The following is a 13,443-nucleotide window of genomic DNA, read 5'->3' as shown; positions in this document are numbered from 1 at the left end:
CCCACCAAATGAAGCCTTATTAGTGCCCACCAAATGCAGCCTTATTAGTGCCCACCAAATGCAGCCTTATTAGTGCCCACCAAATGCAGCCTTATTAGTGCCCACCAAATGCAGCCTACCATTGCTCACCAACTGTAGCCTACCAGTGCCCACCAAATGCAGACTTATTAGTGCCCACCACTGAGAGAGACAGAGAGAGAGAGAGAGAGAGAGGGGCTCAGAGAGAGGGTAGTGGACAGAGAGAGGGTAGTGGACAGAGAGGGGGTAGTGAAGAGAGAGAGAGAGAGAGAGAGAGAGGTGGGGCTCAGAGAGAGAGAGAGAGAGAGAGAGAGAGGTGGGGCTCAGAGAGAGAGAGAGAGAGAGAGAGGCTCAGAGAGAGGGTAGTGGACAGAGAGGGGGGCTGACAGAGGAGGGAGTTTCTGACAGGGGGGTTGCTGACAGAGAGGGGGCTGATGAAGGGGGGGGGGCTGACAGAGAAGGGCGGTCTTACAGGGGGGGCGGCTTATAGAGAGGGGCGGGTGGAAGAGCGGATGGCAGAGAGACCTCAGTCCTCACCTCAATTAGGAGTAACACAACGTGCCAGGCAGGGAGGGGGGCTGACAGGGGGGGTGCTGATAGAGGGGGGTTGACAGAGGAGGGTGTTGCTGACAGAGGAGGGCGTTGCTGACAGAGGAGGGGGCAGATAGAGGGGGGTTGCTAACAGAGGAGGGGGTTGCTGACAGAGAGGGAGGCTGATGGGGGGGTGACAGAGGAGGGGGTTGACAGAGAGAAGGACTGATAGAGGGGGGTTGCTGACAGAGAGGGGGGGTTGCTGACAGAAAGGGGGCTTATAGAGGGGGTTGCTGACAGAGAGGTTGTTGACAGAGAGGGGGCTGATAAGAGGGGGGGGCTTACAGAGAAGGGGGCTGACATGGGGGGTTGCTGACAGAGAGAGGGGCTGATAAAGGGGGGGTTGCTGAGAGAGAGGGAGGCTGATAGAGGGGGGGCTTACAGAGAAGGGGGCTGACATGGGGGGTTGCTGACAGAGAGAGGGGCTGATAGAGGGGGTTGCTGACAGAGGAGGGGGTTGCTGACAGAGAGGGAGGCTGATAGAGGGGGGGGCTTACAGAGAAGGGGGCTGACATGGGGGGTTGCTGACAGAGAGAGGGGCTGATAGAGGGGGTTGCTGACAGAGGAGGGGGTTGCTGACAGAGGGAGGCTGATAGAGGGGGGGCTTACAGAGAAGGGGGCTGACATGGGGGTTGCTGACAGAGAGAGGGGCTGACAGGGGGGTTTGCTGACAAAGAGGGGGGCTGAAAGGGGGTTGCTGACAGAGAGGGGGGCTGCTGACAGAGGGGGGCTCACAGGGTTTTTTTCTGACAGAAAGGGGGGCTGACAGGGGGTTGCTGACAAAGAGGGGGGGTTGCTGATAGAGGGGGCGGCTTACAGAGAAGGGCGGGCTGACAGAGGGGGGGGCAGGCTGACAGATGGGTGGGTGGAAGAGCGGATGGCAGAGAGACCTCAGTCCTCACCTCAATCAGGAGTAATACAGCGCGCCAGGCAGGGAGGCAGGACTCCGGGCGGCCGCGATCATCCACAGTCCAGCCCTGTCTCCACAATCACAGACCCGAGCACCACACGCTCATTCAGCCAGTCACAGGGCGCCCCCTGTGGCGCTGCCCAGCTCTTGCACAGGCAGTGACAGTGTATATTGATGGCGGCGGGCTCTGGAAATGATGCGCCGGCATGCCGCTCTAGATGCGGCCGGGGACACAGGACAGCTGAACTGCTGCTATGTGTCAGTCGCCTTTTGCTGACATACTCGATACACCAGCGCTCAGCACTATCCATGTGCAGAGGCTTCGGGAAAGCGAAATAAATGCGACTCGTTGGCAACACACTGACCAACGATGCTCCTGATACTTTGGCGCCCCCTCCCCTCTGGAGCCTGGGTGCAATGCACCCCGTCTCGGATCGGCCCTGGTTATACGCCAATAATTACAGTATATTGTTACGTTTGGTGCCTAAAAAAATCCCATCCAAAAAAAACTTTTCTCCGAAAAATCTACATTACTGGGGATGTGGTGTCATTTTCCACAAAGTCTAGCATGAGCTTTTTGTTTTTGGTCCATATAACGTATCGGCAAATGAAATTAGCAATGGGAACCGTTTAATACCATGAAATGTCATAAGTCATACACTGCTCCAACTCACCTTCCGGCTGATCATACTCCTCACACAGTACCTTTGCACCTAAGTGGAAAACAGAAGACAACAAATCAGGAAGGGGCACAGGTGCAAAGCAGAGAGAAATCTAATTTTTAATTCATATTTCTGTAAAAAAATTCTCAAAGACGACAAAGATTTATAGCAGTGTGAAAAAGAATGATGGGACAATAACAGTAATCGGACAGGTGGACACATGTGTATGTGAAGTACACTGACAGGTAAGATAAATGCAGTGGTAAAGAAAATTATCAATAAAGAGTCAAGGACAAGGTCGAGTCATATTTAAAAGGACTTTCAGGGTTAATTGAACATTTCACGTCTACTTTGACACAGCCCCCCCCCCCCCCCCCCCCCCCTCTGCCTTCTGGAGCCCTGACTCCAATTCATCCCAGTTGTGTAGAGCAGTAAATAAACTGCAATCATTTTTCAGTTTCCTGTGGTCAGACCAAGACATATGATGGTAAATATCAATACATTTCTATAAAATAGACTAACTGGGTAAGCCTTGCACAGCTATATTAGACTCTTCCCGTACAGGAGCTTACCCTACCACAGTTATTCAAACACTGGGGTCAATTATGGATGTAGTCCAAAAACTTTCCAGTATTTTTTGGGTTTGAGAAGGAACTGCAAAACCCAGAAGCAAACAAGGAGTATAATATACAAATTCTATTAAGAACCCTGCAACCAAAACCAGGACCCCAGAGCTACAAGTCAGAGTGCAAACCACTTAAAGTGGAAGAATACTTTTTACGTATTTTAAGCCCCAATACAAAAATGAATTATATGATGCAACTTTCATACGTCTAACATAATTTAGGATTTATTTTTGTGCTGTGGGGCTTTTAATCTGCCAAATCTTACTTGAGGATTCTGCCAGTTGAACAGCATCCTGTAGGAGTGTGACAACTCTCCCCAACTGCTTTACAATGCACCAGTGGCACTGTCACGTGCGCTCATGGAGATAGACTATAGACAGCTGTGCCAAAGTGTGCCTAAATGGCCCGTACACACAATCCGAATATCGGACGAAAACGATCGTCTGAGGAAGAATCGTACGATTTTCGGATTGTGTGTACACTACTTTCGAGAGCCGATCACGACAGTTCATCCGATATTATTCGATCGGACATGCACGAAAATTTTCCTCGTACGATGTCAGATCGTACGATTTTTGATTAGTCAGTACAGTTGTCGTCCGAAAATACAATACAAATACATTACAACACATGACATCACTTCCGATTATTTTTTTCGGTCGTACGAGAATTTTCGGGACTTTAATAACCTATTTCATTTTACTTGCGACTATTAAGCAAAAAAAAGTCATACGATATTCGGATCGTGTAGACTTCCCATTGTCAGCACACGTCTTTCTCCCCATCAGTGCCACCCTCTGTACAAAGCATTAAGAAGGAAGGTAGAGCAAGCTGGGACATAATTTAAACTGGTACATACTCCAGTTGTTTATAGACAGAATAGTTCACATCTACAAGAAAGCTCTACGACAGGAAAATATAAAAAGACAATATAATGCAGCAAGGTATTCATTAAAGCGGAGTTCCACACAAAGAGTGAACATCCACTTTTGGGAACCCCCCCCCCCTGGTGTCACATTTAGCACCTTTCAGGGGGGTGCAGATACCTGTATAATACTGGTATTTGCACCCACTTCTGGGAATAGATTCCTGTGGGAGTTACGCCCCTCCCCCCGCCGTCTTCTGGGAAACACACTGGTCCCAGGAGACAGCGGGGACCAGTAAGGACGGGCCGCGCCGCACATGCAGTAGGGAATCGGGCATGAAGCCGCAACGCTTCACTTCCCGATTTCCTCACTGAGGATGGCGGCGGGGGCAGCCGAGAGACGAGCGATTGCTCGGCCTTGGCTGCCGACATCGCGGGCACGCTGGACAGGTAAGTGTCCATTTATTAAAAGTCATCAGCTGCAGTATTTGTAGCTGCTGGCTTTAAAAAAAAAAAAAAAAAAAAAAAAATCGGGTGGTCCTCCGCTTTAACCTCTTGCTGACCGTATTATTTACCTGTACCCTGGCAAGACGGCTCTACTGTGCTAGATCACATACTAGGTTTTCAGAGGAAAGATTTCTTCTCTGTTCTCCCTCTGAGAACTGAGGTTCTCCGCTTCATAGACAGGGCGCAGAGGAGATAATTTTCCCCTGAGAACTGAACTGAGAAAAAACTTCTCAGTTTAATTAACGTATACATATACAGTACATTGTGTGTGTGTGTGTGTGTGTGTGTGTGTGTGTGTGTGTGTGTGTGTGTATATATATATATATATATATATATATATATCACACACACACACACACACACACACACACACACACACACGTATACAAGGTTGACACAGGGTTTGGTTAACTATGCAGTTTTACCCACTCCACACCAAACAGCTGCCACCATGTGTTTTATTGGAAACACAAACCTTTCACAATATTTGCGATAACAATTATGAGAAATGTTTGTAATGCACACTGTCACACCAGACAGGGATATTTCAGAGATTACAACAAAGTAGCATTCTTCAAAAAGACAGATCTGATTTATTTATTGTACTAGAGATCATGTGTTTGGATAGAAAAACAACAAAACAAATATCTATATTTGGTGTGATGCTGCAGCTGTCCCCTGCTGGCTCTAAACCCAAGAACTAAGCGATCACATGACCGTTGATTGCTCATTCCTCAGTCATCTCTAAGCAGAGAGTGGCAACTGTCAGTCACTGCTCTCTGTTCTGCCCATTCAGGGCTCCCTGGAGTACCGGGCTGAGAAGTGGACAGGATTGGATGTCTCAGGCTCTCGGCCATGCCCAGAGATGCTGAGCTAGCTGCCAATTAGGCATCTGGGTGGATCTTGACATTATTGTTGGGATTCAGAATCTGGAATGGCTCAAGCATTAGCCTGCTGTTGGCTGATTCTGGGTCACAGGAGAGCACAAAGCAAGTGCGTTCCTATGAACCACAAGAGAAGTATGGCCAAAAAAAGCTTTGGCCATACTTATCTTTTTTAAAAGAAACTAAAAAATTACACAGAAAGACACCTAACTAAAGAGGGGGTTAATCCCTTCACACTACTGCAACAAGAAAAAGAGCTGCTGCACAGTGAACTCTTGATATTCACAGAAAAAACACTTTCTGCAAACCAATGTCTGCTATTCAGACAGACCCAGGTTGCTCACTCTCTTTGGCCCAGATTCTCAAAGGACTTACGACGGCGCAGCGCCATGTACGCTGTCGTAAGGCCTAATCTGGGCCGTCGTATCTATGCGACCGATTCTTAGATATCCATTCGATCCGACAGGCGCAAGTCTCTTACACCGTCGGATCGTAACTGCAATTTTTTTCCCCGCTGGTGGCGATTCCGTCGTTTTCCGCGTTGAGTATGCAAATTAGCTAGATACGCGAATTCCCGAACGCTGACGCAGTAAAGCTACGACGTTTACGTTAGGCTTTTCCTGGCGTATAGTTGCCCCTGCTATATGAGGCGCAGCCAATGTCAAGTATGGCCGTCGTTCCCGCGTCGAAAATTTATAAAATTACGTTGTTTGCGCAAGTCGTCCATGAATGGTAATTTACACCCATGTCAAAACCAATGACGTCCTTGCGTTGTCATTTAGCGCAATGCACGGCGGGAAATTTTTAGGGACGGCGCATGCGCAGTTCGTTTGGCGCGGGGACGCGCTTCATTCAAATGAAACACGCCCCCTACACGCTGAATTTGAATTCCGCCGGGTGTTTTACGCTACGCAGCCGCAACTTTACAGGCAAGTGCTTTGTGAATAAAGCACTTGCCTGAAAAACTTGCGGCGGCGTAACGTAAATGAGATACGTTACGCCCGCCTATTTTTGCGCCATTCTACGAGAATCTGCCGCTTTGAATCCAAATGTGCTTCAGTCCCACATGCCCTCAATCTGATTTATTTTCTCTACTCTCAACTTACATCTCCCTTCTCCTAGCAACTTCCTACCTATACTCATAAAAAGGCCATCAGATCAAGGTATAGAGTTGGATGCCAATGAATGGGTCCAAATTTGGGAGACAACTAAATCCTGCTCCACTAATGACCTAGCTGTGGAAACAATATACTGTACAAAGTTCTAACTAGGTGGTAAAGTTCCCTATAGAGTGTTTCTGCACTCAATGCCTTCGCTGCTTGGGACACGTTGGTACTTTTCTCCATGTCTGGTGGACATGTCCTATAACACATTATTTCTGGCCTAATAATAGGTATTCATTAGTGCTGTGTAACATGAGCGCCGGGAGTACATGATTATTGCTAGTGGCTATAGCCGCTGGCAATAATCACATGCTAAAAATCGAACATGCTGATTGTACCCAAGTCGATCAATGGATCGACTTGGACACAATCAGCCTGCCCACAGATGGATCGAATCTCGGCCAGTCCCTGTTAAACCAGATGATATTCGATCCATCTATGGCAGGCTTAAGTGTCATTTCTGTCTGTTGCCTCATTCCTCGGCTAACTGCATGAGTACTTTCTGACAGGTTTTCCAGACACTAAGGGAGAAAAAGGTGACAGAGGAGAGAGCTCCAGGACACAGACTGACTGACAGTCTCAGCTCTGTTCCTGTGGGAAAGGGGGTGTGTGCCTTCCCTCCAATCAGCTCTCCGAGCTCCCCTTAGGCCTCGTACACACCACCGGACATGTCCAATGAAAACGGTCCGCGGACCGTTTTCATCGGACATGTCCGCTGGGAGATTTCGGTCTGATGGCTGTACACACCATGAAACCGAAATCCCCGCGGACAGAGAACGCGGTGACGTAGACGACACCGACGTTCTTTATCGCGCGAGTTCAATGCTTCCACGCATGCGTCGAATCAATTCGACGCACGCGCGGGATTTCTGTCCGCTGGTTAGACGTACTAACCAGCGGACATGTCCGACGGACAGCTTTCCAGCGGACATGTTTCTTAGCATGCTAAGAAACATTTGTCCGCTGGAAATCTGTCCGCTAGCCTGTACACACGATCGGATCTGTCCGCTGAAAGTTTCAGCGGACATGTCCGGTCGTGTGTACGAGGCCTAACTGAGCTCTGCAGAGTGTAGCTTAAGTTCCTTGCTTTCTGAAATCTCAGACAAGCTGTATAAATCCTGGACTTTGAACGGCTGCAACTTATGTAGGAGGATGTTTCCTTGCCGTATAACAGCTGATGCCAGTCAATTCATTGGGTATAGGGTCTGCAGCCACTTTTAGTGCTTCCAACTAGTGCCGACATAGGTATGCACAGTACTGAATAGGCATCTATTGGCAAACCTCAATGATTCACCATCCATCCCTGCACAGCTGACACTTTACACTACTCTCATCTATCTTCTGCGCACTAATGAGCTAAGGGATGCAGACTAATGAACAATCTTCCTTTATAAACGGAAAGAGTTTAAACAGTTGGGGGTCCTGTCAAAATCATTCCTTTAAATGTAATTACCTTGAAGAGGTTGATGTTATCAACCTGACTGTAGAACAGGAAGTCGTTGATGGATTTCAGAGTGGTGCCTAAAGAAGGAACATGGCATGTCAATTATGTTCACAAATGAATGCTTTGGTCTTTAAGTAAAACAGTGAATTTGCATTACTTCCATTAGATTAACCCTCTCTTTGTCCTGGAGACCAATGTCATGGGTACAGAAAGCGATGGAAAAAAATCAAACATTTTACATTTGTCACCAGAACAGGATGTAAGGGGGAATTTCCAGTGCAGAAACCGGTTACATTGACTGTCTAAGATTTCTAGTCTCTTCGGTTGGGTTTCCAGAACTGGAAGTGAGAACATAAATCAGGATAAAAAAATAAAAAAAACGCAAAAACTTTTTCCCACTTTATCAAAAGAGACAATGGTATATTTAAAGAGTTCATTTTTTAAATACCATATTAGTACATACTTTATAACTTTCATAAAGGCTTGTTGAAAAAAAAAAAGTAAAAGTTGAAAATTAGGTAATTTGATCAAAATCTACAAATCTCAATATTATTCCATGACATCCATTTGTTGGTTTCTCACTCACCATCTTGAGGAATTTTTTGAAAGTTTGGGTTCTGTTTTACGCTACCTGTAAAGGGTAGGAGATAAATGATAAAAGAAACATTAACTTAGAAATGTGCATTCGATTTGTTTTTTTTTTTACGAATAGATAACATGCAGACTGAAACGAGTCAGAGGTCATAAATCGTCAGAATTGGCTCCTTCGTTCGATCTATTTTTGACAAATGCAGTACGGCAGGCAGGGCCACACACTATGCAAAATTTACACAGCGTACAGCCAACTTGTGTGGCGTCCCCATCTATAAAAGGAGCAACAGGGATTCCCTTAGAAAGCAGCATTTCCTGGAGAGAATAGCATCAGATGGACTTTACATAAGGGATTCATATATTGGTTTAAAGCTCCAGTATACACTTTCTAAGCAGTTAAAGAAAAACGATTTTTTTCCCTTTTGAATAAAGGTTTAACATAAACAAAAAAAAAGCTGACAATTGTAAACACCCCTGTCAATATTACATAGTTACATAATAGGTGAGGTTGAAAAAAAACATACCGTATTTATCGGCGTATATCGCGCACTTTTTTGCCCTGAAAATCAGGGCAAAATCGTGGGTGCGCGATATACGCCGATACCCGCTTTCCCGCGCCGAGTTTTGAATACTGCGCCGACATATACCGAGCGCAGTACACTCGGGTATAGTCGGCCAGTCTCGGCTTCTTCCGCGGTCACGTCCTGGACGTACAGGACGTGAGCGCGACAGTTGCCGAGCCTGCCCGATTGTACTGCGCTCAGTATATGCTGGCGCAGTATTCAAAACTCAGTGCGGGAAACGAGTGGGGAGGACGCGAGGACGCCGCAGAAGGACGCCGGACCCGCCGAAGAGGACACCGGACCCACCGAAGAGGACACCGGACCCGCCGCAGGACACCCAAAGCCGCAGGACACCCGAAGCCGCAGAAGGACGCCGGACCCGCCGAAGAGGACACCCGAAGCCGCAGAAGGACGCCGGACCTGACGAGGCCGCCGATGGACGCTGCGCAAGACACCAAAACTGTAAGTACAAAAATAACTTTTTTTCCACAGGATTGGGGGTCAATTTAGGGGTGCGCGGTATACGCGGGAGCGCGTTATACCACAATAAATACGGTAAGTCCATCAAGTCCAACCTATGTGTGTGATTATATGTCAGTATTACATTGTATGTCCCTGTATGTTGTGGTCGTTCAGGTGCTTATCTAATAGTTTCTTGAAACCATCGAAGCTCTCCGCTGAGACCACCGCCTGTGGAAGGGATCTCCACAGCCTTGCCGCTCTTACAGTAAAGAACCCTCTACGCCGTTTGGGGTTAAACCTCTTTTCTTCTAATTTTAACGAGTGGCCTTATGTCTTGTAATGAGTGGCCACATGTCTTGTAATGAGTGGCCACATGTCTTGTAATGAGTGGCCACATGTCTTGTAATGAGTGGCCACATGTCTTGTAATGAGTGGCCACATGTCTTGTGGCCAAAATTAAATGGTTTGTCTCTACCCTCTAATTGCCACTTTTCCTAGACAGAGTGGCCTATTAACCACTTCAGCCCCTGAAGGTTTTACCCCCTTCATGACTAGGCCATTTTTGCTATTTTGCACTGTACTACTTTAAATGGTAATTGCGCGGTAATGCAATACTGTACTCAAAGGAAATTTAGATCTTATTTCACACAAATAGGAGTTTTCTTTTGGTGGTATTTGTGCACAATGTGCAGTGAAATCAAAGTAAGTAATTTCAGTACAAGAGAGGAGCCTGTACAACTGTGCAAGACTTGAATCAGAAAAGGGTTGGCGACTCGGATGTTCTTGAATAAAAGTCCTTTATTTAGTTACATGGGTACAGGCTATGCTGAATGCTTTGATGGAGGCTTCTTAGCTGAAATGCGTCAGCGTAGCCTGTACCCGTGTACCCATGTAACTTAATAAAGAACTTTTATTCAAGAGCATCCGAGTCACCAGCACTTTTCTGATTCAAGCATTGCATTTTGGGGTCTGAACGTCCTAGCTAGAGCACCGGTCTACAGTTCACAGATCACCATATTGGCAGTGAAGCTGGGGTATCATTTTGCTTCTCAACTGTGCAAGACTGATGAGAAGGCTGGATTTCAGCTTCATGAATGAATTTTCATATTTTCCCTCAAGTCTTATAAGGACCATTATACTGCGGGTGTACGGACCAGTGTACTGTGCTGCTGCCGGTATCATGTGATCGCTATGACCAATCACAGCAGATGACAGTTGTAAACAATGGGTGGCTTCCTTTCATGCCATCCATCGTGTACAATTGTGTTGCTAGCCGTGATTGGTCACAGTGATCACATGGTACAGACATGGCCAATTGCAGCCCATCTGTACCATGTGATTAGCTGTAGTCAATCATAGCTAATCACAACAATACACACTGAATGAATCAGTTTCATTCAGTAAAAATGGTTGCTTAGATCAGTGAAATTCACTGGTAAAAGCAGTCATAATGTGCAAATTTTTTTTTCAAAATCCTAAAAGTAGTGCAGTGTTACTAGTGTAACACTGCATTGCTCTGGTCACAATGTGTTGGAAAAAATCATAAAAGAACAAAACAAAATAATTTGAAAATCATTTTTTTTATTTTATTTTTTACATACTGTCAGTGTCCCCGATTACCGCCACACCAGTTATAGAGGAATGTTGTACTGCACTGGTGACCGTACAGTGAGGGAAAAAAAGTATTTGATCCCCTGCTGATTTTGTACATTTATTCAATGACAAAGAAATGATCAGTCTATGTATTTTTTTATTTTTTATAAATCTTTTTATTGTTTTTTAAAGAAACAAAAAAACAAACAGTAATACATACTGTAACGGAATGACCCGGGACACCCAGAGACTTTGTGAGGATGGGGGATACTCCTGTGTCAGCGTCACTGATAACTCTTGGGTCTGAGTCCACCCCTGTGCCCTTTGGGCATGGGGTGGCAAGTGAATCATAATTCATGTATTACATGAGATCTGACATCACTGATATTCGTATTGCAGGATTTTGAGATACTGCAGGATGTTGGCCCAACCAGTCAATAGTGACTCATTCTATGATTAGCCCTGACTAGTGACATGCTAATTGAGTCAGGGCCTGGAAGACATTCCATTGTCCTTGTGTAAAGGTGTTAACCCAGGTCTGCTCCCAGAACTCTAATTATGCATGCTAAATACTGTTTATGTGTGATAACACTGTCTAAAGCCTAGTGATGCTCAGAGGTGTGAATAGGTGTCAAGCTGTATGCGGAGACGGAACGTCTGCCTAGGGAACTCAGTGTGTGATGGGGTTTTAAGTTTGTTATGCTGTTAATAAAGGAATGTGCAGTGATTAGACATGATAATTATAGGCCGGCGCCAACCTGTCTAGAATGGTTAGTAATTAGCCTTAGTGTGTGATTAGGGGGGTGGAGATCTCATTGTCCCTTTGAATACGGTCACATGGTTGTACTGTATATAAGACTGAGAAGAAACCCTTAAAATTGTCTTCATTTGAAACCAGAGAACATGGAGCAAGTCTCGTTATTCTGGGAAATGGGAGGCCTGCTGGTTTGTCTGTGTGTCGGATGAGCTGTCGTAGTTGATGGAAGGTCGTAAACGGTGGTGACCGTTACACATACATTGGTCTTACATTGTTTCAAGTCAATCCTTGCCAGGAGCACATCAGCACAACAGCAGAGTAATAAAACAAAGCATTCAGTATTGGTTGTGAAATAGAGCATAGCAGTGCGGCTCATGGGGCCATGAGATAGGGCAGTTCACAGCTGTACAGTGTCAATTATTACAGTATGTATATATCAGTGAGCACCTAGTACCCGACCGGGAGCTATTTAACAAGCTGGATCATAGGGGGGCCCAGAGGCAGTGGATGGGTTCACCAGCCATTTGGACCAGACCTTGTCATATTTGAGCGGGCAGCCTCTGTTGGCATATGTGTCTTTGTAGAGTGGTAGGTTATTGTTAATTAGTTAAAGAGGTGGGGGAGTGGACTTGGGCCAGCTGAGGGCTATAGCTTTGCAGGCATAGAACAGGAGCAACCCTACCAGGGTGCATCCCGCCACCGTTGGAATAAGTTGTTCTACCAAGCCTAGCATGCAGATTGACATTGATGGTTGCAACGAGATAGAGGTAACTTGTGTTATACGGTCTACTATTTCTCTCCAATATTCGACAATTACCAGACAGGTCCAGAAAATATGGGTGAAGTCGCCAGGAGTCTCACCACAGCGCCAACACTCGGGAGAGGAGTCAAGATTCATTTTGTGTAATCTATGAGGGGTGAAATATGCCCGGTGGACTATTTTGAATTGGATCAAGCGGTCTCTCAAAGAGACTAGGGAGCTAAAGGGGAAGTCCCATATGTCATCCCAGTCATCGTTATCAAAGTCGGGGACATCGTGTGACCATTAAGATCTCAGCATCTCCAGAGACGGAAGGGAGGTGATTATCAAATAGGAATATAGGTGAGAAGTGGGTTTCTTTAAACAATCTGATCCAAGAAAGTCTTCTAATGCAGACTGGACCAGCTGAGGGGGGGAGCCCGCGAATTGGTGGCTGAAGGCATGGGAGAGTTGAAGGAATCGAAAAAAGTAGGACGGTGGAACATTATAATCAGAGTTTCATTTGGAAAGCGGGACCAGTGATTGGCCAGAGATACTGGTAACTTGGGCCACTGTTTTGATGGTAAATTTGGTCCAGGCATGAGGTTCGGGCAATTTGTAGATGTGCTCCAGGGTAGGGTTCAGCCATAGAGGGGCACTGGGGGAGAACGCCGGGGGTATCGTTCCAATTTTAGACCTGCCCCCCCATGCACGTAGCGTGGTGCGTATGGAGGGTGTCAATGGATAGGGGGCCCGGGGACCACGAAAAAGCAAAAATGTGAGCGCCTCTAGGGAACCCAGCATCAGTCTATAATTTTAATGGTAGGTTTATTTTACAGTGAGAGACAGAGCAAAAAAAAAATGCAGAAAAACGCATTTAAATAAAGTTAGAAATTGATTTGCATTTTAATGAGTGAAATAAGTATTTGACCCCCTATCAATTAGCAAGATTTACAGCTCCCAGGTGTCTTCTATACAGGTAATCTCTCATAAAGAGAGTGCTCCTAATCTCAGCTTGTTACCTGTATAAAAAAAAAAAAGAACACGGAGGTGGGAACCTAAGGGGAC

At 46.2% G+C, this 13,443-nt stretch overlaps 1 protein-coding gene across 2 annotated transcripts in view; it reads right to left on the bottom strand.

Annotated features, from left to right (window-relative positions):
- Positions 1 to 13,443, bottom strand: part of DDX11 (DEAD/H-box helicase 11) — a 151,306-nt gene that overhangs the window by 48,186 nt on the left and 89,677 nt on the right. For both annotated transcript variants that reach the window (XM_040345244.1, XM_040345245.1), the window contains exons 13-15: positions 8,257 to 8,301; positions 7,680 to 7,747; positions 2,194 to 2,232 (exon numbers count right to left, since the gene is read on the bottom strand). In XM_040345244.1, the coding sequence (XP_040201178.1) occupies positions 2,194 to 2,232; positions 7,680 to 7,747; positions 8,257 to 8,301 (152 nt within the window). The remainder of the gene's footprint in view (positions 1 to 2,193; positions 2,233 to 7,679; positions 7,748 to 8,256; positions 8,302 to 13,443) is intronic.

This window comes from Rana temporaria, chromosome 3, assembly GCF_905171775.1.
Source record: "Rana temporaria chromosome 3, aRanTem1.1, whole genome shotgun sequence".
Lineage (NCBI taxonomy): Eukaryota > Metazoa > Chordata > Amphibia > Anura > Ranidae > Rana > Rana temporaria.
Note: the sequence above shows the minus strand (reverse complement) of the source record. Positions and strands in the feature narration are given on the sequence as shown.